At 40.0% G+C, this 25,768-nt stretch overlaps 1 protein-coding gene across 1 annotated transcript in view; it reads right to left on the bottom strand.

The window, feature by feature from the left end:
• Positions 1 to 25,768, bottom strand: part of EYS (eyes shut homolog) — a gene marked incomplete at its 5' end in the record, with an annotated part of 835,842 nt that overhangs the window by 47,383 nt on the left and 762,691 nt on the right. The window contains one exon of the mRNA XM_080615919.1: positions 4,408 to 4,580. Coding sequence (XP_080472045.1) covers positions 4,408 to 4,580 — 173 coding nt within the window. The remainder of the gene's footprint in view (positions 1 to 4,407; positions 4,581 to 25,768) is intronic.

Raw genomic sequence — 25,768 nt, 5'->3', positions numbered from 1 at the left:
TCCTCTGATCAACACAGCCTGTACTCTCTTCTAACTTGTATTACCACCCCCTGGGGTAGCTGACCCGTTCATTATGTAGCTATGCAGCTTCTTGAGAGAAATTTCAACATATAATGGTCAACTTGCAGTTATAATAACATGGTCATCTAGTGATAAAAGCAAGAAAAGATGTGTAGTGAGAGATAATGCACTTTATTATACGCATTTGGAAAAATGGACATGATCTTAGGAAGCTTTTCTTGATGTCTGAAACAATGCCAACCTTATGAAGTTTAGCCATGACAAGTGCAAGGTCCTGCACCTGGGTCAGAGCAATCCCAGGCACAGCTACAGGTTGGGCAGAGAAGAGATTCAGAGCAGTCCTGCAGAGAAGCACTTGGGGGTGTTGGTCGATGAGAAAATGAACATGAGCTGGCAGTGTGCGCTCGCAGCCCGGAAACCCAACTGTATCCTGGGCTGCATCAACAGGAGCGTCACCAGCATGTCAAAGGAGGTGATCCTGCCCCTCTACTCTGCTCTCGTGAGACCTCACTTGGAGCATTGTGTGCAGTTCTGGTGTCCTCAACATAAAAAGGACATGGAACTGTTGGAACAAGTCCAGAGGGGGCCACGAGGATGATCAGGGGTCTGGAGCACCTCCCGTATGAAGATAGGCTGAGAAAGTTGGGGCTGTTCAGCCTGGAGAAGAGAAGGCTGCATGGAGACCTCATAGCAGCCTTCCAGTATCTGAAGGGGAGCTAAAGGGATGCTGGGGAAGGACTCTTCCTTAGGGACTGTAGTGATAGGACAAGGGGTAACGGTTTCGAACTTAAACAGGGGAAGTTTAGATTGGATATAAGGAAGAAATTCTTTACTGAGAGGGTGGTGAGGCACTGGAATGGGTTGCCCAGGGAGGTTGTGAATGCTCCATCCTTGGTGGTGTTCAAGGCCAGGTTGGATGAGGCCTTGCGTGGCATGGTTTAGTGTGAGGTGTCCCTGCCTATGGCAGGGGGGTTGGAACTAGATGATCTTAAGCTCCTTTCCAACCCCAACTATTCTATGAATCTATGATAAGTAGACCTCACTTGGAGCACTGTGTGCAGTTCTGGTGTCCTCAACATAAAAAGGACATGGAACTGTTGGAACAAGTCCAGAGGGGGCCACGAGGATGATCAGGGGTCTGGAGCACCTCCCGTATGAAGATAGGCTGAGAAAGTTGGGGCTGTTCAGCCTGGAGAAGAGAAGGCTGCATGTAACTAAGATAAAATCAGAGCAATTTTTACGAGCCTGTTCAAACTGCTGTATGCTCCACCTGCTTCAGAAATACAAGAGAAATCTTTGCTAGTCCCAGAAGCTTATCTGGTTTTCTTATCTGTATAGGTTTTGCCTCATTTGTCGTATTTATGGTAGCCTTGCAGTTTTCTCACTTTTAGAATGCTGTGGATTCCCATGAAATGATGTATTTTTAACTTGTTGCAGTAAGCATTTTGGTTTTGTTTTTATTTTGTTTTATTTTGCCCACATTTAATAGTGGCATAGATTTGTTATCACTTTTTCTTGCATATTTGGAGAAATTGATGTAGTTAGATTGTCTTCTAACTCTTAACAGATGGTAATTGGAGGTCTGATATGTGCAAGTTCTGTAGCAGCGTGTTAATTTGTGGCTCTGTTCACATCTTTATTTAGCTTTACTTTGTCTTTTGTAAATAATTTCTGTTGGTAGGAGCAGCAATGCTGGCTTGAAATCTGCAGTTCTATTTGGTACATTTGCTATATTGATTTTATCAAATAATCACTGTAACTTCTTGCACATTTCTTGTTGATGAAGTCCAGGCAGTACTCAATAAGCATTTAGGAGAAACAAGCTTTCCTTCAGTGTTTTAGACACACAGTAGTATGCACTTGGTTACTAATCTTAATGGCAGAGACAACATTTTGTATATCTTAAACAGGAGATGATTTGTTGAAAATCTGTGCATCTAGACTTTAAATTTTATGGACCATTTCTTTCTAGCAAGTTTATTATCTGGGCCATTCATTTTGTTATAGTAAACAATCAAATTTGTGTTCTATTTCCAATGTAATTTATATTGCTCTACCATTGTAATTAGGCAATCTATCACTATCTTCAAAACACCTCACCAAATGTATGGCTTTGATGCTGCTAGGGCTACCGCTAAAGCTGCACCCAGACTTCACTGCATTGTGGCTGTTTCTTACCTGTTTGTTCAGTTTTAGCATATGTGATAAAAAGGCTTTTTTTGCAGCTCATTTTAAGTTTCAATGCAAAGTCCAGCTTAAAAAGACTTCTGTCTGTGATCAGTCAATTTCTGTTTCTTCTAAACTCTTAAGACACAGGTCAATAGGATAAATATTTGCATTTCAATATTTTTTTGTGTTGTGGGCTTATTGACCCTAGATTTATACTCTGTGCTACGAAGCCTGGTGTTCTTCCCCATTTTATTTGTTTACAGTGATGATCCAGAAAGTTTTCTCATTCCATTCAAAAAAAATTATTTCTTTCTGTGTTTTCAAAGCCTTCAGCTCTGTAGTCTAATCAAACTAATGATTTTGTGTACTGTCTCTCAATTTAGGCTCCATCAGTTTTTACTCACTCTCAATTTAGGGACAGCTAACTACAAAGAGTTGCAAAGAGCCTCACTGAACTATTACAGGGAAAAAGTGTTAGATGATACTCAGTGTTGACAGATGTAAATTGAGGTAGATTACACAGACAGTCCTAGCCTTACATAGAGAACTGTGGGCTCTGAACTTGCCATCAGTATTCAAAGAAAAAGGTGTTAGGAGTTTTAATAAGCAGTTTCATGAAAAACACCAGTGTACTCATAAAAGGAAATAGGCTGGAAGAAATGTTTAAGGAAAGGACGTAGAGTAAAACGGAAAGATGTCTAACAGCACTATATGTTATCACACCTTCAGTATTGCAGTCAGCTCTGGATTCTCATTTTAAAGAGGGTGCAGTGGCACTGAGAAGCAACAAAGGAAGCCTGGATGACTAAAGATACAGCATGGCTGGTGTCCCAAAAATGATTGAATCTACTTGAACTATTCAGAAATATTTTTTTGGGAGTTATAATAAGGATATATATAAAATCAGGAGGGGCATGGAGAAGGTGAACAGGGAAACATTCATAAAACAGGGAACAACTCTGAAACATCTGTTCTCACACAGAAACTTGAGGCATTAATATCATTAGTAATTGGAGCAGTTAAGCAAACAAATGGAAGTACTTCTGCACAAGCTATACACTTAAGCTCTGGAGCTTTTGTCAAAGGATGTTGTGTATCAAGTTTATATTGACTCAAAGACCAATTAGAGAAGTACATGGAAGAAAATAAATCTATCAAAGGCTATACCAGGTGCCAACCCCAGCACAGGAAGCCCCAGTCTCTTGTGATACCACAAGTTAGGAAAGATTACCAAGGAAGTATCATACAGGTTTCATACACTTGCCTACATATTCACTACTGGCTGTCAATTATCAGGGTTAGGTGAAAACATGGATAAACCAAACATTCATCTGCTGAAAATTTTGGAAATTAAAATTTTAAATAAGAGTTACAGATGTATGTGATATGAAGAAAAAGACAATGTAGATTTTGATCCAATCTGAACATTGCTTAATACTTATTTTGAAAAGCAGTTCATATGCACTGCTAAATCAGCTCAGAAACAATGATTATTTCCTATACGCAGGTTTTTCAATCATTACTTTTTGTTACATTGTTAGGGGAAAAGAGAACCTTGGATGCTCACACACAGAAATTTCTGACCGAGAAAAATCATTATAATCGATGACTGAAGAACAAAAGCTATTCATTTGATAATACTAGTCAAAATGACCTATTTGCTTAGCTTTATTCATTTCCCTTCATCCTGTCTCCTGTTTTATACCAATGCATTTGGTAAATTTTAATTTGTTCCTCTTTTTGACCTGAGAAATTAATCAAATTTTAACACCTGCTGGTATTTTTACAATCCGGAAAGTATTATTTATACAATCCTTTAATGTACAAAATGTACAAAGTAATGCTTCCCTAAGTAGAGGAAAATTCAGACTACAGGAGAAATTAATTTCTCCAAAGCAGCTCTCAGTCAAATCTCTCAGCTTCTTTTGAGGTAAATTACTAAAACATCAGACACTATCTGGTTTTTCCTAGCTTATCTACTCTTAAATTCTTTGACCCTCTGCCTTCCTTTCTCTGGTCAACACTTTTATGAAATAACAGGCAGCGAGGGTGTTCAGCAGAGACATTTTTTTGCATGTGATTGGATTTTGCACTTTCTTTGTAGGTGGGAAGCTGGTCACTTTCAGTGTTTTGCCTTCAAACCATTTGGCTTGTTTATTGTACATTTTCTATGAATGATAGAAACTATCACCTATGCATAAAGAAAATGGTTCTTACCATCACTGCAGAGGATGCCAGATCTTCCGTATGGACAAAGGCAAACGGCATCTCGCCTGGACTTTGGAAAACACGTAGCACCGTTTCCACATGGATTTTCTTCACAAGTCGCAAACTGGCAGAGTTTTCCAGAGTAGAGTTTAGGGCATTCACAAAGCCAATTTTCTGCATCACTGAAAAATTTAAATAAAAAACCAAAAAGTATGAATAAGTACCAAAATGCCTTAAAAAACCCAGGATGGGTTTTATACTCACAGAAAATGAGAAGAGATTCAGAGAAGCCCTGTGGAGAAGGACTTGGGGGTGTTGGTCGATGAAAAAATGAACATGAGCTGGCAGTGTGGGCTCACAGCCCAGAAAGCCAACCGTATCCTGGGCTGCATCAAAAGGAGCGTCACCAGCAGGTCAAAGGAGGTGATCCTGCCCCTCTGCTCTCGTGAGACCTCACTTGGAGTATTGTGTGCAGTTCTGGTGTCCTCAACATAAAAAGGATATGGAACTGTTGGAACAAGTCCAGAGGAGAGCCACGAGGATGATCAGGGGACTGGAGCACTTCCCATATGAAGATAGGCTGAGAAAGTTGGGGCTGTTCAGCCTGGAGAAGAGAAGGCTGCATGGAGACCTCATAGCAGCCTTCCAGTATCTGAAGGGGAGCTAAAGGGATGCTGGGGAAGGACTCTTCCTTAGGGACTGTAGTGATAGGACAAGGGGTAATGGGTTAAAACTTAAACAGGGGAAGTTTATATTGGATATAAGGAAGAAATTCTTTACTGAGAGGGTGGTGAGGCACTGGAGTGGGTTGCCCAGGAAGGTTGTGAATGCTCCATCCTTGGCGGTGTTCAAGGCCTGGTTAGACAGAGCCTTGGGTGGCATGGTTTAGTGTGAGGTGTCCCTGCCCATGGGAGGTGGGTTGGAACTAGATGATCTTAAGCTCCTTTCCAACCCTAACTATTCTATGATTCTATGATTCTAAAATCAGTGACATTTGACTTACGGTTGAAATACTTTTTTTTTTTGTTTGGTTGTTTTTTGGCTTGTGTACTTGGCATTAGAGATGCCAAAATGCTTTATGGCATATGGGTGACTTGAGTTGAGAGATTCTTTCAGGTTTAATTTTATATTTTGATTTATCTTTCCTTTCCTGGTGAGATATATGGCTTTTAGCATGTATTACTTGTTATTCATGCTGCTGCTTTCATAACACAGCTGAAATAATTGCTACAGAAAAACAGCTCTCCTATTATGGCCGAAAAAAGGAAAGAAAGTGAAAACAAAAATGATAAAGCTACTTGCTTACTTTACAAATGGAAACATCATTTGTACATTCAGCTATTACATATAGCTTGTGACGCAGTAGGATGTAAAGAACAGAAATAAGAATACTTACAGTAGTGATTACATTGAAATTGAACCAGAAAAAATAGGTAATATCTCTGCTTTCATATATTTTGTGTTCTCAGTCATAGACAGAATAGTAGAATAGGCAAGGGAAGGAATAAATTGGAATCAGTGTTGAGAGTTGATGTCGTGGTTTAAGCCCAGGCCGTAAATCAGAACCATGCAGTCCACTTCCCCCCCCACCTTTCTTCCCTCTGCTTCTGGACGGACGGGGAGGAGAATCGAAAGAATGCAGCTCCCACGGGTTGAGATAAGAACAGTTTAATAACTAAGGTATAACGCAAATCACTACTGCTACCACTAATAGTAATAATGATAAAGGAAATAACAAGCAAGAGAATACAACCGCTCACCAACCGGTACCTCACCCCCACCCTGCCATGATCCAGCCCTTCCGGGAACTCTCAGTTCTACATCCTGCGCATGACGTGCTGTGGTATGGAATACCTCTTTGGCTAGTTTGGGTCAGGCGTCCTGTCCCTGCTTCCTCCTGGCTTCTCCTCCTCCCTGGCAGAGCATGAGACTCACAAAGTCCTTGGTCAGGGTAAACATTCTGACCAGCAACTGAAAACATCGGCTTTATCAATCTTTTTCCCAGGCCAAAAGTCAAAACCACAGCACTGCACCAGCAGAAAAAAAAAAATGACTGCTACTGCTAAACCAGGACAGTATCCACCCCTTATTCCATACCATTCACGTCATGCTCAGATCCCACATTTTCAATATACCATCTCTTGTAACAGTCTTTCAGAGCAGGAGAGGCCCATTGCAAAGTCCACCCCTTGATCATGAGTCCATCTCTATGTTGCATCTCTGCCCTGATGGCCTGAAGTGTCATGGGCCCATCAGGCCCAAAATAATTCACCCTCCCCTGCAGCAGTCTCTGCAACTTGTCGTTGGGGACTCCACACAGCTGCCTTCCATCTCCGACGCTTCCAAAGCACTGGAGGGGCCCAGTGGATTAGATACTCGCCCATACTGTCCCACACACCATGACACTCATGACTGTCCAGCCTTGGGGAAAACCTCTCGGTCCCCTTGTATTGTCTAAACCCAGACAAGACCCAAACCTGACTCTGCTTAACTCTCGGGATCAGACAAAATGGTCATGGGTAGAACACACTCTGTGTGTGTGCCAACATGGTGATCCCCATCACAATCAGCAGGCAGGTCCCAAGGGTACCCAAAGGCCATTCAAAACCTTCAGAACTCTCAAATGATGCTGCTGTGCTTGTCACTGGGGCTGGTGCAGCTGTTGTGCTTGAAGGCTTTCTCACCACCAGCTTCGCTTTTTCTGAGTCCAGATCTTCCTCCTCTGCCTTGCTGGAAAGCGCTGCGGGGTCTCCTGCATCCTCCTGGGGCTCAGGCTCGCGGGGCTCGGCAGACGTCTGCTGGGGAATGCTCTCGGCCGCCGCGGGGCTGGGCTCGGCTGTGGGGCTCGGCTCCTCCGCCGCCTCCTCCCGCTGCTCCGCGGCCGCCTCCTTCCCCTCCTCGGCAGCCGCCTCCTTCCTGGCCTCCGGCCCCGCTCCCGCCGCCGCTTGGTCCCCGGGGCCGCTCTCCCGGGCCGCTTCGGCCGCCGCCGGCTCCCGGGGCCGCTTCCCCTCGGCTCCCCGCAGCCTCACAAAGACGGAGGCGAGGATGAGGGCCAGGACGGTGAAGAGCAGCGGGACGGCCAGGTACAAGTCCACGGCCACGTCCATCCCGCCCTGCGGCCGGAGCCCCCCCGTATCGCAAGCCATTACCATAAAGTACAATGAAACAAGAACCTTAGCCCAAGGCCCACACTTGATAAACACTAACACAACAAATACCGGCTCCAAGCAAGCTACGACATACAGAAACTGTGACATCAAAAAGAACAACTTTGAGAGCCCATAAATCAGCATTGTGCCTCAGTCAGATCTGTTGTTATCTCAACCCTTCCTGCCCCACGTTGGGCGCCAAAAAGAACTGTCGTGGTTTAAGCCCAGGCCGTAAATCAGAACCATGCAGTCCACTTCCCCCCCCACCTTTCTTCCCTCTGCTTCTGGACGGACGGGGAGGAGAATCGAAAGAATGCAGCTCCCACGGGTTGAGATAAGAACAGTTTAATAACTAAGGTATAACGCAAATCACTACTGCTACCACTAATAGTAATAATGATAAAGGAAATAACAAGCAAGAGAATACAACCGCTCACCAACCGGTACCTCACCCCCACCCTGCCATGATCCAGCCCTTCCGGGAACTCTCAGTTCTACATCCTGCGCATGACGTGCTGTGGTATGGAATACCTCTTTGGCTAGTTTGGGTCAGGCGTCCTGTCCCTGCTTCCTCCTGGCTTCTCCTCCTCCCTGGCAGAGCATGAGACTCACAAAGTCCTTGGTCAGGGTAAACATTCTGACCAGCAACTGAAAACATCGGCTTTATCAATCTTTTTCCCAGGCCAAAAGTCAAAACCACAGCACTGCACCAGCAGAAAAAAAAAAAAGACTGCTACTGCTAAACCAGGACAGTTGATAAAAACAAATGTTTAGAAATGTGCATATTCTGTTTGTATGAATTACCTGGGTTTTAGTATACAAAGGTAGCACAGTAGCAGATACGGTAGGAAAACCAAAAGATAGAAAAAGCAGAAGTGTAAGACATTTCTACCTGTCACTTATTATAAATACAATTTCATTAAAGGTCTTATTTGATTTTCCCCTTGTTTTATGACTGAAATTAGATGACAGCTAGATAGGTCAGTTCACGCCATTACTACACATCCTCAGTATTGAACAGAATCATGTCTGTCTTATCCTTGATAAGGTCATATATGCCTGTGGGTATGAATACAGAAGACATGATGTGAGCTGTATCAAACCACAGTCTTTGTGTTTCTCCAAATAATAACACAATTATTAGGATGTTCAGTGATAAAATGCAAAATACATGTGATTTTTTAAAATCTTGAAAATGCTTATAATATCCACTCAATCAGGCTGGAGAAAATAATCCGGGGCTGAGAGAACCCCTGTATTTTTTTAAAACAGGGCAATAAGTAAGTCTTGTGACAGCCTTTGTGCATAGCAATTGATGAGTGCATTTCTAAACTGACCACCTGCAGTTATGGGGAGAGAGGATCTCAGCTGGAGAGTCTACCAGAATGAATCTCATGAATAATGCCTCCAGACACCTTTGCAAAAGAAAATTACTATCAGCTGAAATAATAAATTTCTATGTGTAGCCTATTCTATTTATAGATCTGCTGCAGACACCAGCAGAGGAATGTAAATGAGATCCTGGATTGCTTTTGTTTGTGCAGCATCAAGAAGCCTGCTTTCTACGGTTTTAATATCAGCAATACACAGTTCAGCTAATTAAAAAAGAAACAATAAACTGAATTCTTCCTGGAAATCTACAATTGATGGTGATGATCACTAAATCATCAAATGTGTTTCTGTTTGTTTATAGAAGAGAAGACAGATCATCCCTGCAGACTGCCAAAATGCACAGACTTTAGTTTTCATCTTTAGAAAAAACAATTTTCATGCATTCTTCTGTTGAGCCGTATATGTCACCATTGGCCATTTCTTTTTATAGCCTTACTTTCGCTATTGTAGAGAACATTAAAAATAACAGCTCTCATGACAAATTGTGAGGAGTTTATTGTTATAAAAATAAGCAATGTTTTAACAATTCACTATTCATGCCATAACACCCTAATAACAAAGAGTGATTCCCAATGAGGCAAAGACAACAATTTTTAGAAAGTTCTACAAAACAGTACAAAACTTGTAAATATAACAGCTAGCCATAGTACCACAGCACATAAAGCCTCAAATGACTTACTGTTCTCTCTCAAAGCATTCTGTCACTGTACTTATAAAGAAAAGGACAAGATTCCCCATATTCTGCTCAATTGATCCCAGCTGCAAGAAACACATAAACACTTGAATGACCGTGGACTTCTCTCTTCCTGAGTGGATTTCACTATTTCATGATCCTGCTACCCTTTATAAATACAAGAAGCAAAAGAAAGAGGACAGCAAATCAGAACAGTAATATCTTTTGTCTACATTGTACCTGTGAATACTCCAAGAAAAAGTTATTGGATAATTACACACACGAGCTGAAAAAAGTGAATAATGCAAGAAAGAAACAAGAAAAAGACCAGAATTTTGAGGCTTCAAAATTAAAAACAAATTTGGAATGCTTTTCTGAAATGTGTTATATATCTACACTTGCGTTTGAGTTCAGATGCAGAGAGATCTGACAGATTTGAAGAAAACCTCCCTGTTGTCACCATTTGAAATGCCTCCATTCATATTGTGTAGTAGTCTCGAGTGCGTGAACACAATTTCTTTCTGATGAACCTGCACCAGAAGATTTTCAGGTACTCCAGCTGCTTGTGAGTATTCAGTCCATGGGGCCAGACCAGGCTCAGTGTGAGTTAAAGCTCCCTGAAACATGAATAATGGGGATGCTGGGTCCTTAGCACTAATTGATATGCCCTGTAAGTCTATTCCTATCAAACTACATTATCTGCTAATGTAGATACATATTTAGATGCCACCAAAAGAAAATCAGGTAGTCATGGTGTAGATTATATACCAAAAAAGACTCCAGATTTTAAAGTGAAATATTGAAGAACTCCAGAAGTAGACAGAGAAAAAAACCTAACCATCCAGAATCATATGAAGGAAGAAAGATACAAACAGTGTGAGAAAATGGGAGAAGAGACAGAAATAGTGAAGAAAAGACAAGAACAATACTCCTAGAGCACCATTACCTCATGTCACCAGACATGATATATAAAGAAAAAGGAGCAGGGAAGATGAACTGTCCTCTGAACAACTCTGAAATAGTGAGAGACAGACTTCTTTTCATTACCACTACCCATGTTAAAATATTCCTTTGATCTTTAGTCTAGACATTAGCTTGGAAAGAAAATAATCAAGAAGACTTTGTGCGGTACAACATGATATTGGTAATTCCATCAAATCCTTCTCCTTGAATCAGTATGACATCAGTGACTTGATTTAATGAAATCAAAGTTTTGTGTAAGATTGACAGCTTTGGGATGCCAACACAGGTTTTGATTAACTCCTGTTTTTAAATATTGCATAATAAGGGGAGCCTGGATTGTTACACATTAATAATACAGTCACAGCTGTATTTAATCACAGTTTTTTGCTTTTAAACTAATTCTGTTTTTAGAAGAAAAGATTATAATGCCTCTGTGCAACATGCCATAGGCATAATTTGCACTCTGGTGATATAGTGCTGCGGTTTTCCAAAGCAGGCTATAATTTTCTATATGCTTGTGCTTTTTCCATCTCTGAAGTGGTAACGCTATATTCTGCCATTCCCAGTGAAAGCACTGTACATGCCATTGTTATAGTCACATACGAGAGGGCTTCCTTTAAAGGCAGCCCACTTCACACCTTTTAATCATGACAGTACTAAGCTGAGAATGTAAGAAACTATGTGCTGGAGTGGGTTCAATATTTAACTACACAAGTTCTTTTAGTGTTCTCACTATATCATATGGGACAGTTATGGAAGTTGGAGGAAAGAGCTTCCCTAGCTTCTTCAGTTAATAAATAGTAAGTATAATTCAGTTAATTTTACAGTTGTTACTATTATTTATTGCTAGTGCCATTTTGTTTTAAATAACTAGAAACTGAAAGGAGCATCACAATTTATCACTTGAAACTTTAAGTTGAATTACACTTCATGCAAAGATTCATTTAACCTCCTTATAGAAAAATAACAGGATAATGTAAAGGGGGTTAGGATCTTCCTTTGAAAGATTTGTGTAATAGCCAAATCCACAGAAACTCATTGCAGCCAGAAGGATAACCTTATCTCAGCAATAATCTTAAAAATATTAAAGGACAATATATAAAGGAAGTATTTCTTCCTTGTGCACAGCAGATGTTTTTCTACTATATAATACATCTGTCAATCTTTCCTTTTATTATACATTGCCTGTAAATCATTTCAGCTTTCCTGCTGCTTTAGTACTTTCAACCAGATTTCCTCAATTACAGTATCTTCTCTAGATCTGAGTGCTTTTGTTAGCTTTACTGTTTTGAATCCTTTTTTTCCCAATCAGGAATTATCATTCTGAAAGCTCCAGTTATTCACCTTATTTTATCTTTTTTTACTGAAAAGACTTATGTATTGGGTTTGTGTGGCCAGGTTTCAGCAGGGGGAGAGAGGGGTGGGGTGACTACAGGGATGGCTTCTGTGAAAAGCTACTAGAAGCTTCCCCAGTGTCTGACAGAGCCAATGCCAGCAGGCTACAAGATGGGTCCACTGCCAGCCAAGACTGAGCCCATCAGTTGGTGGTGGTGTCTCTGGGATAACATGTTTAAGAAGAGGAGAAAGTTACTGTGCAGGAAAAACTGCAGCCAGAGAGAGGAGTGAGAGTATGTGTCAGTAACAGCTCTGCAGACACCAAAGTCAGTGCAGAAGGAGGGCAGGAGGTGCCCCAGGTGTCAGAGCAGAGATTCCTCTGCAGCCCGTGGTGCAGCCCATGGTGAGGCAGCTGTGCCCCTGCAGCTCATGGAGGTCGATGGTGGAGCAGATCTCCATGTGCAGCCCATGGAGGACCCCACACCAGAATAGGGGGATGCCTGAAGGAGGCTGTGATCCTGTGGGAAGCCTGTGCTGGAGCAGGCTCCTGGCAGGACCTGTGGCCCCATGGAGAGAGGAGCCCACGCTGGATCAGGCTTGCTACAGGACTCGTGACCCAACAGGGGACCCACACTGGAGCAGTCTGTGAAGAACTGCAGCCCATGGGAAAGACTTGCATTAGAGTTCATGGAGAACTCCCATGGAAGGGACACTACACGGGAGCAGAGGAAGAAGAAGCAGAGACAAAGTGTGATGAACTAACTTCATGCCACATTCCCTGTCCCCCCGAGATGCTGGAGGGGAGGAGGTTCAGAAAACCAGGATTAAAGTTGAGCCAGGAAGAAGGGAGGGGTGGGGAAAGGTGTTTCTAAGAGTTAGCTTTTTAGTTTCTCATTACTCTACTCTGATTTGATTGGTAATAAATTAATTTCCCCAAGTCAAGTCTGTTTTGCCCATGCTGGTAATTGGTGTCCTTATCTCAATCCACAAGCCTTTCATTATATTTTCAATCCTTTGTCCGGCTGAGGAGATAGAGTGGGCTTGGTGAGAACCTGGTGTCCAGTCAGGGTCAACCCACCACAACTTTCTGAATTGATTCTCTTTATTCAAACTACCACTGACAGACTCTTTTTAAACCAAGTCATAATCACTTGTGAACTATATCAGTTTTGAAAAGTCCTAGGGAAAATATTTCCAGATTGGTTGAGTGCAGTCATAGAAAAATGTTTTTGCTTTAAATTTTCTTTGAGGCAGGCTTATACTCAGAGTTATACTGGTTCTCCCATGGACTAAATAGGTTCTCCCATTTAAAAGATATTTTCAAATTCTTTGATCCAGACTAAAAGTATTGGAGTGGGAAGGTTCAAATTCCGCTTCAAAAAGGAGAACACGAGTGACAAAAGGTTGCCAATATGTCTCTTGCATGCTGCTGACATGCAAGAAATAAACCATTGTGTACAAAACAGTTCAGCTCAAACAGAAAATTAAATTTTAGGAACTTGAAATACGTCATTATTTTCAGGAATTTTGGATTCTGATTCAATGATTGTTTTATTTAGGAATGTATACATTCAAATATCTAACACAGTGCTATCTTTCTTTTCAGGATCAAGAAGCACCTCCTGGAGTCTTTTGTAAACCCTATTTAACCTCTATTTTCCACTCAGATGGTGAATACACAGGTGATTCCCCATCACAATGGATACACATCCATTAAAAAATATGATGCTTAAAAACTCCTGTCCTCTCATGTGACAGTTATGACCATTTCTGTCACACGAGAGGATACACAAGTGTGGGGCATCAAGCACTTCTGGACACATAACACTTAATGGTGCATGGTTAAAGATCCCTCAGGAAAAAGTACAGCAAGTAGTGGTTGGTTAGAACAATTTATGTGGGCAGAAATCCATTCCCTGGCCACATCTAAGAACAGAAATAACGGTCAGTCAGGCTGGGTCCACCTCAAGGGCTGCAGTTAACACTGACACTACTCCTTTCCCCAATATCCTCAATCTTTCCAGTTAATCTACATTTTCTCTTTCCTTGTATTGTATGGGACAAATAGAAAATAGTATCATCTGCTAAAATGTATTTATAAAAAAGAAATTAAAAAGATTGAAAAGTTGAGAGGCTACAATTTTAATAATAAAAAATTAGCACTATATGAAATGTGGTTGGGAAAATATATAAACATTTTAAACAGTGTAAAGTGGAAGCCAGATCTCCATCTCTCACTGAAATCACATGCTGCCTAACTTCAGTTTGTCCTTTGAAAATCTCTTGTAATTCCTTATAACAGAAAGTTTCCAGTTGCTCCCAGCAGTCCCTAGAGCTCTGAACAGTCTTTTCTTCAATGCATCTACTATTTGCAGCAGGACTCATGAGCACTATATTCAAAGTAGTGACACTGAACATGGGTGTGCAGAATGTTGTTGTCGCACTGTTCTCATTAAACGTGCTTTGCATACTGTTACTAATTTCTGTTCGAGTTTTAAAACAATCTTTTAGCACAAAACCAGTCATTACTTCAACATTAGATCAATTTATAGGTTGCAGAACTATGTAACTTAGTAATTTCCAAGATTTCAAAGTCTTGTCACAGTGAACTGCAGTTTGCTACACTGATCATGAGGAGCTTGCACTCAAGTGGTCAGATAAGCCAGGTAGTCTGGCTTATTTGCAGCAAAAGGCAAACGACTATCTTGAAAAAGTCAATTACATGAGAATTTACGTTAGAGGAAACCTGTTGCATCACAACATCGTTAGCAGTACTGTCTTTTGCTTCCAGACTTCCTTCAGAGGAACAAGTCAGTTGCTGTTCCTTGACATCACAATGCAGATTCATTTCGTTACATTTGTGTAGAAGAATACCATGAAGTTACTCTGTCAGTCTGGCTTCTACAGGCTATCTTATCTTGAAAGCTTCAGGGGAATGGAAATAAGCTGCTCTTTTAAAGAAGACACTTGAATTTACAAATATGTGACTAACCCAAATTCAGACTGGAAATATATATGTGATCATTTACATTTAAGCATATCAGTGTTTAGAGTAGTATCTATGAGATAAGGGCTTTAACAAATCTTTAACTTATATAAAATATAGTTGATTATAAGCATTTATTAATAATTTTTCATCTGTACTATTTAAAATATAAAATCAATGATTATATGATGAGCAAATTCTTTTAAAATCTCACTTTCCGTTTGTACTTACACTACCATTTATTTTTAAAGGTGTCAAGGAGATAAATAACTGAACTGTTTTATAATATGTTACTATTAATAATCTTTTGATTTATTAAACAGCAATAAAATTCATGTTACAGTGGTATTTGTGAGAAGGGCACCTCTGGCAGAGGTTAATGCAACTGAAATATAATATCTTCTCCAGGATTGAATCTGCTTTGTGATTGTAAAGAAAGCCAAGTAAGAGGGAAATCTTCTTTACTGTGAGAGTGACAGAGCACTGGAACAGGTTGCCCAGGGGGGTTGTGGAGTCTCTTACGTTGGAGATATTCAAAGCCCAGCTGGACAAGTTCCTGTGTGATGTACTCTAGGTTACCCTGCTCTTGCAGGGGGGTTGGACTAGATGATCTTTTGAGGTCCCTTCCAACCCTCGGGATTCTGTGATTCTGTGAAGAGCAGTTTGTGTTGCAGATGCTGATTTCAGTCTCCAAGATTTTGCTGAGCACAACATTTTTTTTCTGGCAGAAATTTCTGTAGCTCGGATGGCTACCCTTAAATATATTTTCTGTGTGATATAATTCTGTCTTTTAGTATAATCTAAAACAGTGTTTATGTTTAAGGTATCATTTATGTGTTTTCTGTGTTCCAGCAATTAGATTTATGCTAGTCTAGAAATTGCAGTATTGGAAGAATGGAGCGATTCATTCCTAGGGTGTTTCTATAGTGAGCTTTTCCACTACTGTAAATGTTCAACTCCACAGGTGGTAGCTGTGGCAGCATCACTTGTGCAGAGTGAATACCATGCAGCTTCTGATGCTTTAAGGAAGGGTATTTTTTTTATGGCTAAAAGCAGTCCTATACAGCATGATACTTATATATGGTAATAATTGCAGTTTCTATTAATGACTAACTCATTCACAGTGAGAGTCTCTGTAATAAATGCTAAAAATAGAAAAAAATAAGATATTATAGATTGACTTAGTAAACAAAGAACATTTGAAGCTGTACAAATAAAAGTTATAAGCAGAAGACATAAAAAGTGGCTGATAGGACTTTAAAAGGTCTGTGACATATAAACTGTAAGATTTTGGTATATTTGTCCATTTTATCTAAGGGTGACCTTTAGCTCCAAAGTAGAGGAGTTATGCTCCGAACAGACAAACTAATCTAGTTTACAAAGAACTCCATAAATCTCAAATTTTATGTAAGACAAGAAAAAACATAGCTTTTGTGGAGACCTTTTAGCACTCTATTTGTTATTTATCAAGTATCTTTTTGTATACATAGCTAAGCTGTGCTGCTGACATGATACAGTGAGATGCAAGGAGCACTAGAATTATGAATTCATCTAAGACCCACCAGCATAAATCATAGAGGAGCATGAACTGTACATTAATCACTCCTTCCTCATACGTCACCACCTGCCAGGGAATGGCCGGTAATGTGCCCTCTCATTCTTAAACAGTTGCCTGAAATAGTATTATGTCCTGTTTTATGAAGGCTAGGTATCCTGGAGGAAAGGCATTGTCCTCTTACTAGCCAAGCTATTAAAGCCTCATCCCCCATTCATCATCATTTCAACAAATACATTGCTGTGTAGTCACTGGGCTCCCCTGCCTACCAGGGAACCCAACCTCTGGAGAGCACAACCCTCAGCATGTTCCTACCACCTGTCATATTGCAACAGAGTTTTTCCAAATGCACACAAGAAACCTGGTAAGAAAGCCTCAAAATGCAGTTTATTGCAGACAATCTGATGACAACGAAAAAAATTCCTTCACGCTCTCCCAGAAGAAATTAGAGCAGTGTTCACAGTGGCTCACAGGATTTGCAGCTGTACTCTGACCTATGAATGAAAACTAGTGATCTCCCTGCAAAGGAGTTGCGGCTGATGGGGCAGTATCATGCACTCTTTCTTTTCCGAAACATGAAAAAGAGCTGGTGATCTAGCTGAGTCATTTTTGACATGTCTTATTAACTCATGGGAGAAACTCAGAATCCTTTCTTCCTCCAGGCAGACAAAGCTGCACTCCCTTTTAGCTTATGTGACGTGCATTCTTGAAATGGAAATTCTTTGCTTCTAAGACCTGTCCTGTGGCCAAGACACATTGACACCAAGCTATGCCTCCTCACCTGAAACAGTACAGGGTAGCAGAGGCACATGCCATTTTTATCTTTTGCTACTCTGGTGATGTTTCAAAAATTAACAATTTTGAAATGGTGTGATGACAAAGAGAAAAGAGGTGTGAAGTGCAAAGCCTAGTTATTACACTCCATCACATTCAGCACCAAGATAAAAGATCTTTTATTCCCCAAAACTGCAGAATGCTTGATGTTGGAAGGGAGCACTAAGGGTCGTATAGTCCAACCTCCCTGCTCAAGCAGGGCCACCTAGAGCACATTGCTCAGGATTGTTTCCAGAAGGCTCTTGAGTATCTCCAGGAATGCCACAACTCTGGGCAACCTTTTCCAACGCTCACCCTCTAGTAAGGAAGTTCTTCCTCACATCAGGTGGAACTTCCTGTGTATTAGTTTATTCCTGTTGCTTCTTGTCCTATCACCTGACACCACTGAGAAAAGTCTGGCTCCATCCTCTTGACACTCTCTCTTCAGATACTTATATCCATTGATCTGATCCCCTGTCAACCGTCTCTTCTCTAGGCTGAACAGGCCCAGCTCCCTCAGCCTTTCCACATATGAGGAAAGGGTCTGATGCTCCAGACCCTTAATCATTCTAGTAGCCCTTTGCTGGACTTGCTCCAGGAGCATCATGTCTCTGTTGTACTGGGGAACCCATAACTGAACACAGTACTGCAGGTGAGGCGTCACCAGGGCTGAGTAGAGAGGCAGTATTACCTTCCTCGACCTCCTGGTGGTGGTCTTCCTAATCCACCTCAGGATACCACTGGCCACAAAGGCCTAATGCTGGCTCATGGTCAACTTATCGTTCACCGGGACTCCCAGGTCCTTCCCTGCAGAGCTACTTTCCAGCAGGTCAGCCCCCAGCCTGTGCTGGTGCATGGGGTTATTCGTCCCCTGTGAAGGACCCTGCATTTGCCCCTGTTGAATTTCAAGATGTTCCTCCATGCCCATCTCTCCAGCCTGTCTAGATCCTTCTGAATGACAGCACAGCACTTCTGGGTATCGGCAACTCCTCCAAGTTTTGTATCATCAGAAAACTTCTGACAAAAATGTTTTCAATTAAAAATGCTTATATTTTTAAAGCTAACTTTTCAATTGTTATCCTATTATTACCACCATGACATTTCTAATACTGCAAACATTTCACACTGATGAGATGGTCTGCCTTGTGACAGACATTAGAAAAAATTTTTCTACTGAGTTGAATTTTAGGCAGGGTTTGAAACACATTAGTTTTCTGATGGGAACTAGCTTTGCTAGAGAATAGCTAGGTGCCTCATGCATTCAATTTAGGTCAAAGTTTGTACTTTATCTATTCTTTGTCTCTCATGGCCACCAAAGAAGCCAGTTGCTGCTGAATGGACAGAGTGAGGACATTCTCTCTCAAAATCTAAAGAAGACATAAGGCAGGTTGATGTGGACATTATTTATGATTTTATACATTGACCTATTACTGAAATGTAGTCTACTGGATACTTCATAGCTCATTACTGTTGCAACAGATCAGATAATCAGGCTGTCAACATTATGCCAGCTAGCTGTACTGGGTCTGGCTGGGAAAGAGTTAATTTTCATCATAGCGTCCTGTATGGTGTTGTGTTTTGGATTTGTGACAGAAGTGGTGTTACAGATCAATGTTTTAGCTATTGCTGAACAGTGCTTGCGCAGTGTCAAGGTTTTCTCTGTTTCTCACTCTGAGTAGGCTGGCAGTGAGCAGGATGTTAGAAGGAGACACAATCAGGACAGCTGACCTGAACTGGCCAAAGAGAAATCTCATACCGCATGAGATAGTGCTCAGCAATGAAAAATGAAAGGTTGTCTTTCCAAAGCAGCTGTTGCTTGAAGACTGGCTGGACATTGGTGTGCTGAGGGTAAATGATCTCTTTTGCATCATTTGGATTTTTTTCTTCATTTTCCTTTCACTTACTAAACTGTCTTTACCTCAACTCACCAGTTGTCCTGCTTTTGCCCTTCCAATTGCCCCACATTTTGCTGGAGGAGAGTGAGTGAGCAACTGGCAGGGACTTATCAGTTGGCCAGGGCCAACCCACCGAGTGATAAATTCCAAAGTGGCCTGGGAGCTACGATAGCAGGTACTGCAATACAGTCATTCTGGAGGGGTTTGCATTTCATGTGCTATTCAAGGACAAATGATGTAGCCCAAGGACTGGAAAATATGGAATTTGCAAGGGATGTCAACTTCTTGCAATTCTTCCTCATTTTGATAACAACAAACATTTGTCAGAGTGAGTTCAGTAGCAGGTCATGATTTATGTGACAACCAGGCTGCCACACATTTACTCAAGAAATAGAGAGCAGAAATCCTGCATATCCTTAAAGGCTTTAATTCTTAATTTTTGACTTTGTTCCTGCTGGCCCACAGACCACAGTAGACTCCTTGCCTGGGTTCTGAGATGACAAATACAAAAAATCCACTTCCCTGGAGTCAGTACAAATCCCAGTTACGTGCCCACAGAGCTGCTGAATAAGTCCTTGGAGCTGACACTAAGTGGGGCTGAGCAGCACACAGAAATATGTAGAGACATTTTGATCTAGCCCAGTGCATTAAAAAAAGGACTGCAGGGGGAGTCAGCTGCATGCTATCAGAGGAATCAACTTAGACAGGGAACATGTATCATTCTCAAGCCGTTTAGCAACTCTTACCTTTGATTAACATTGGTGATTTTCTTAGAATTAATTGTGAACATTCTTGTAGTAAGAAATGCTGGAGGGTGAAACCCAAGAGGATGGACCAAAGCACACCAGGGACTTGATTCTGTGGGGCATTTTGCGATACTTGTAGATACTAGCTTTGAGAAGGAGGCAATGTTTCTTCACATGCTATTTGTAAGGGTACTTCAGAGAATTCAGAGCTAGAAAATTGCTTCCACTGTTAGCAAAAGATGGTCAGGCAGAGCTCTGGACATGCTGATCTACACTGGATGCTAGGTTTGTCTAAAGTCTGGGACCAACAGCATCCAAAAGCAATTCAGTATTGTCCCAAGATTTTTAAGCTGGCAAACTAGCAAATTACAGTCACTTTTAGGGAGAAATATACAGGAATGCTATACCTGGTACAATTATATAACAAGGTAGGAATGTGAGAACAGTTACTCAGGTCAGACCAATGTGAGCTTTTACCATTATTCTATCTCTGACAATGGACAAAGCAGTAATCTCACAAAAAAGGATAGCTATAAATCATGACCTGCAGCAAAGAAAGTCTTGAATCAGACATGTTTCAGATTCCCTAATAGATACTTTTTCTCCATGAACCTCTCTGATTCCTTTCTAAATCCATGTCAACTTTAAACATCTACATTGTGTGGTGCAGTTCCACTAAGCATGTATCCCTGCTCTGTTTGAATTTCCTTCTTTGCTTTACGTGATGTACACAAGTTCTATTAGAGAATGAACAATTATTGTCTATTTGCTTTTCTCATGTATCTCCTGATGTTGTAGACATCTTTCATAACACTCTTCAAACATTTTTTTCTGCACAAGGAAATGTCAAGCTAATCTGTTGAATGAATGGATTCTATTTCTTCGACCACCCTTCTCACCTTTTTCCCTTTCACATCACCACTGTCCTTTTTGAGATGAGAGAATAAAATGACAAACTAATGCAGGGTAATGGAGCCCTATTAGTTCATATCTGTGCTTTTATGATGCTTACACCCTCCCTGCCTAAGGATTTACTCTTTGCTTTCTTAATTGCTACTGAGCACAGAGTTGGCGTATTTCATAGATTATTCAGAAAGCGCTGCAGAGAATAATAGAACCTATAAACTTCCAAAACCTTTCCTGAGAGGTAGTTTCTGATTCAGAGCCAACCCTTCCATTTGAAAAGTTAAGATCTTTTCCTCTTTTAATGTGTTTTGCTTCTCAGTATGTATTGACTTTCTTTATATTGAATTGCTATCCGCATTTATTTTTCACTCAGTCACTCAGTATTATAACTCATATAATTCTTCACAGTTGGCTTGGATGGCTACAGATCAGCCTTTAGAGGTAAAGGATAAGGTAATGAGAAAAAAATATTATAGTAGACCTTAAGCAGTCAAGAATCAACTTGCAGCTGAGACTATTGTAAGGATGGCTTACTTACCATGAGCTTTGGTAAAGACAGCAAAACCTTTGTATCTATGAACCAAATGCCCTACTTATTTACCCTGAGTGGAATAAAGCTTTTTTTAGTATTTCAAATTCTAGAATATGAGGGAGAACAGGTAAACAATATCAATGCCCTAGACACATGCTTAATGCCTAGTTAAAAGATATGTCTGATATACTGCAGTTACAACTTGCCGTTGTAATTTCAGGTCACCTTTTGTGTCTGTATTTCAGTTAATGTTTAAAAGTGATTCCACAATCATTAAAATGCATATCTAGTTAAAAATAATGAATTAAAGAAAGTTAGGAAAAGGCCACTTTCTTTATAGCGAAAACAACGAAAATGACATCTTGCTTATTATGTCACACCCTGCTGACTTTAATGCATTAAAATGCCAGTATTAGAAAGCTGTTAATTATAGTCTAAGATGCTCTGAAGTAAAATAATATTAAGTCTGTTTCTAAATGTGTTTCCGTTCAATGCAGATTAAGGCAATTTATCTCAAAGGGCTGTTGTGCAGAGATGATAAAATTACAAACACATCCTAATTGTGAAGAGCCATCAGCCATTTCTAGAATATAAAAGAAAATGGTGCTAAGAAAACATGACATTCACCTGGAATTTTGTAAATTTACATTTTCATCTATCATGTCAATTTTTCTAGAAATCAGCTAATAGAGCTACTAAGGCAGAGTAAATTAATAAAATCTGAAGTAGACTTTCTGCTGTTTTGTCTCCCAGTGTCAGTAGCAAAACATTTAGTTTACAAATGTCCTGAAGGCACAAGGGTCTCCTGCTCTGAGGACTGTGATATGTCTTATTTCTCAGGAACAGTGAAGTTGCCATTGGAAATTACAGTTAATTCTAGTAAATCTCTAGAAAGCAAAGAATCAAAACCATCAAAATACAGATGGGTACCAAACGGTCATCTGCATTTTGAATAAATGCTTCTCATGGTCCAAGGCTCATTACTGTTCAGTTTCTGAATAGTTGTGCTCTATTTATGCAGAAGATATGGTAGGATTGGAATGTACTAAGAGCTGTGTTATGGGGAAAATCTTTGCTTTTCCACGGATTTTTAGACCTTGGTCAAATCTTTTTGATGTTTTCACTGAAGACCATACTTAAGAGAGCAATAGCTTCACTACAGCATAGCACCTACAAAGCAGCCTGATAAGATCCTTCTGTTAGTGCAACCAACTTGAGTTAAGGAGATCAACATACATGAGTTTTTGGTAATAAAGGAATTAAAGTTAGATGCAAGACTCAACTTTGAACTGGAATAATTTTTCACCTAAGGGAAAACAAGGCTATTTTCTATGCTAAGGTTCTTGAGCTGTAAAATCAGTATCATTGGAGTTTTCTGGATGTGTTATAAGGTTATAATGATCATAATGAAACACTGGAAATATGACCCAAATAACTCCTTAATGCATATTTAAAACAAATTGCATTACAACAACTTATGTTGTCGGCTCATAGACTCATCTAACACCAGTGATTCAACAGAATGAATTAATATTTCTACTTCCATTTAGCAATATTTACCCCTTGGCCTTAATTTCAGCATGTTAGTGTACTGGCTGGAAAGAAACATTATCTTATTGTCTTAGAAAATGGAAAGGTTTTCATTTGGAGAGGAAAGATGAAAATTGCTGAATTCAAAATTACCTATTTTTTTTCTGAATTAAGGAAATTACTATAATTATTTTTGTATTTTTATTTGAAGTCATAAATACAAAGTTGCAGAAGCAAAATCAGTAATATCATAGCATTCCTAATGTTTCATACTGTAAACTTACTGAAGATACTTATATGCAAATGGATGTGTGACTTCCTTTGGATTACCCTGCTGAAAATGGCTGTAGTGCTAGCCAAACTACTCAAACATCACTGGTGTAATAAGGGCTTTAGGATACTTTCTACAAGCCTGCCTGAGCCCTTCAGCAGGGGCCTTAGCCCTTTCATGGAAAACTTTTCTGCAAAACTATATTCCCTTCTCTGAAGATTGTACACAAGCTATCTAGCTTTGATGAGTCTACTTGTGTTCCACCAACTCTAACTGTTGTTTTAGAAGAACCATATTTTTTTTCCTAAAAGAATAGGAACTTGAGTTATTATTAGCATATTTTTTTAAAAAATAAGCCTATATAGAACAATGTATTTCTGCTTACAATCAGAAGAAACCCCCAATAGTCTGAGACTTAGAACTCCAAGCCATTGCTGATATTTCAAACAGAAGGGGCAAAGTGACTATAACTAGTAGGCAAATATCACTATCATAAGCAGACATGTAAACTTATCAAAAACCCAAGCATATAAACCTAGGACTATACCTGGTAACATACTGGATGTAACATCATAGGAAAAGTTTCCCTTCCACCACCTTTCTGAATAGCTGTCAGTCATTTAAAATAAATGCAGCTGTGTAAAAAAAAAGCCGTAAATCCTTTACACAAATATTAGCCAAACATTTATAAAAATAATCTGCAAATAAAGACTGACAGTAAGTAGAAGAAGAAAACTCACCCTCTGAATGAATACTGGAGTTCATCTTTGAAAACTTGTACTGGGGATATTGAATGTAAAAATGCCACTGGAAGCAATTGGCTTTACAAGTCTCTTTCCAAAATTTCAAAACTGAAATTTATAGATCTGAAAGACTCTAAATCAAATAAAATCACTCCAGTGGCTTCTACTTACTTTACTCCAGGTTCTTTAGTGAGTAGATGAAGACTACTGGCACCATATGCATTTAATTCCTTTTGAGAAAGCTGTCAGCTGGTATGCATCATAACAGAAAAACAGCCTTGTAATAGCCTTTTAACATTGTTAAATACATTCTTTTATGCTTTTATGTCTTTGTTTTCTTTCTCTTTTTTTCTGTATCTAACATTCTGCCACCCCCCCATCTGAAGTGATGTGTCAATGAACGTGTCTTAACATTATATGTTAATAATCATCCAGACAGTGTCTTGTGAAACCACTAAGGATTGGGTCCTACTATAACAGGTATTTAACACAGAGAAAGTCAGATCTGGCAGTGTAATGTTTGAAGACACTGGTAATGGATATGTTCCTGCAGTTACTCAAATACCATGGAGATGGCAATGTTATAAACAGAAAGCCTAAAGATGTCAATAGATTGCTAGCTTCTACAGCTACGGTACTCCTTTCCCTGTAGGCTGGAAGTGGTAAATGCTCCATCCCTGCCAGTGTTCAAGGCCAGGCTGGAGAAAGCCCTGGGTAACATGGTTTAGCGTGAGAGGCCCCTGCTCTTGGCACGGGGATTGGAACTAGATGACCATAAGGTCCCTTCTAACCCTAACTATTCTATGATTCTATGAAAGATGAGGGGGCTCATATCTCACTGCTGCCCCACTCCTCAAATCTATCTGTAAGCAGAAGTGACAAACCTCCACACATTAGTTAATACAGTTCATACTGGTGAGCATTTTTGCTATGCATGCTAGGGGTTCTCCATGTCTCAAAAGCCTGAGAAAAAGATTTTCACCACTAGACCACTGTTTATAAGATTATTTCATCACGCTTAAATGCTTGAAAAGTTAAACAACAGTGTAGTAATTTCATTGTAGGTACAATTGGGGAATGAACCATTTTAGCAAATTAAAGTCTGCCCAGCATGTTACAAATGTTTGTGCATTTGCAATTTGTTATCAGAGTGTAACTGGCTCCTTCTAGCTTTGGTATCCACAGCAGTAAGCTTAAGCACTACCGAGAGTTACAACCAAGAGCCTTCATCAGTCAGGTTTCAGGATTGCTTCATGACAGTTTGCAATGTTTATGATTCTGGCAACTGCCTGTAATGTAAACTCTGTGGTCATCTGGATAAAATAATGCTCTTAAAATAATATGATAAATCAAAACTACTATATAGAATTTATTACATATATTATAATGCCCTTGGTTTAGCATTATCTTAATGTACTCTGCTGCAATAAGGCTCTGTACATTTGCAGTAATATACTGCAATTTTATACAGTTACATAAAAGCCTTATTGAAATAATACTGCGCAGCATTTTTATGCATTTCTTAAAATAGCAGAGACATAATGTAACCTAAAAATCATAGGCTATTTAATAATGCATGAGATGTTAAAATTATGCCTCTTTTGTATTGTAAATTGTTCTTTTTTTCTTCGTCTTAGTGTCTTGATGTACTCTTCAGCACTGCCTACTTCACCCTCCTTCATTGATCTCAGTGCAAAGAAGTATAATTTTACAGCACACTACTGTTGTATTTTTCCACCAATCTATAATGCATTATAAGAAGCAGTTAAAGAATAAAGTAGTTCCTTTTGCCCCTGCTTCCCCATTTTCTTTGCTTCATTTGCACACATTCAGAAAAAGTTGAAGGAACCACTGTGTTTATCTTGCTGAATGCTATTTCAG

This window comes from Psittacula echo (assembly GCF_963264785.1).
Source record: "Psittacula echo genome assembly, chromosome: 4".
NCBI classification, from domain to species: Eukaryota; Metazoa; Chordata; class Aves; order Psittaciformes; family Psittacidae; genus Psittacula; species Psittacula echo.
The sequence above is the reverse complement of the archived record's forward strand: the minus strand, read 5'-3'. Positions and strand labels throughout refer to the sequence as shown.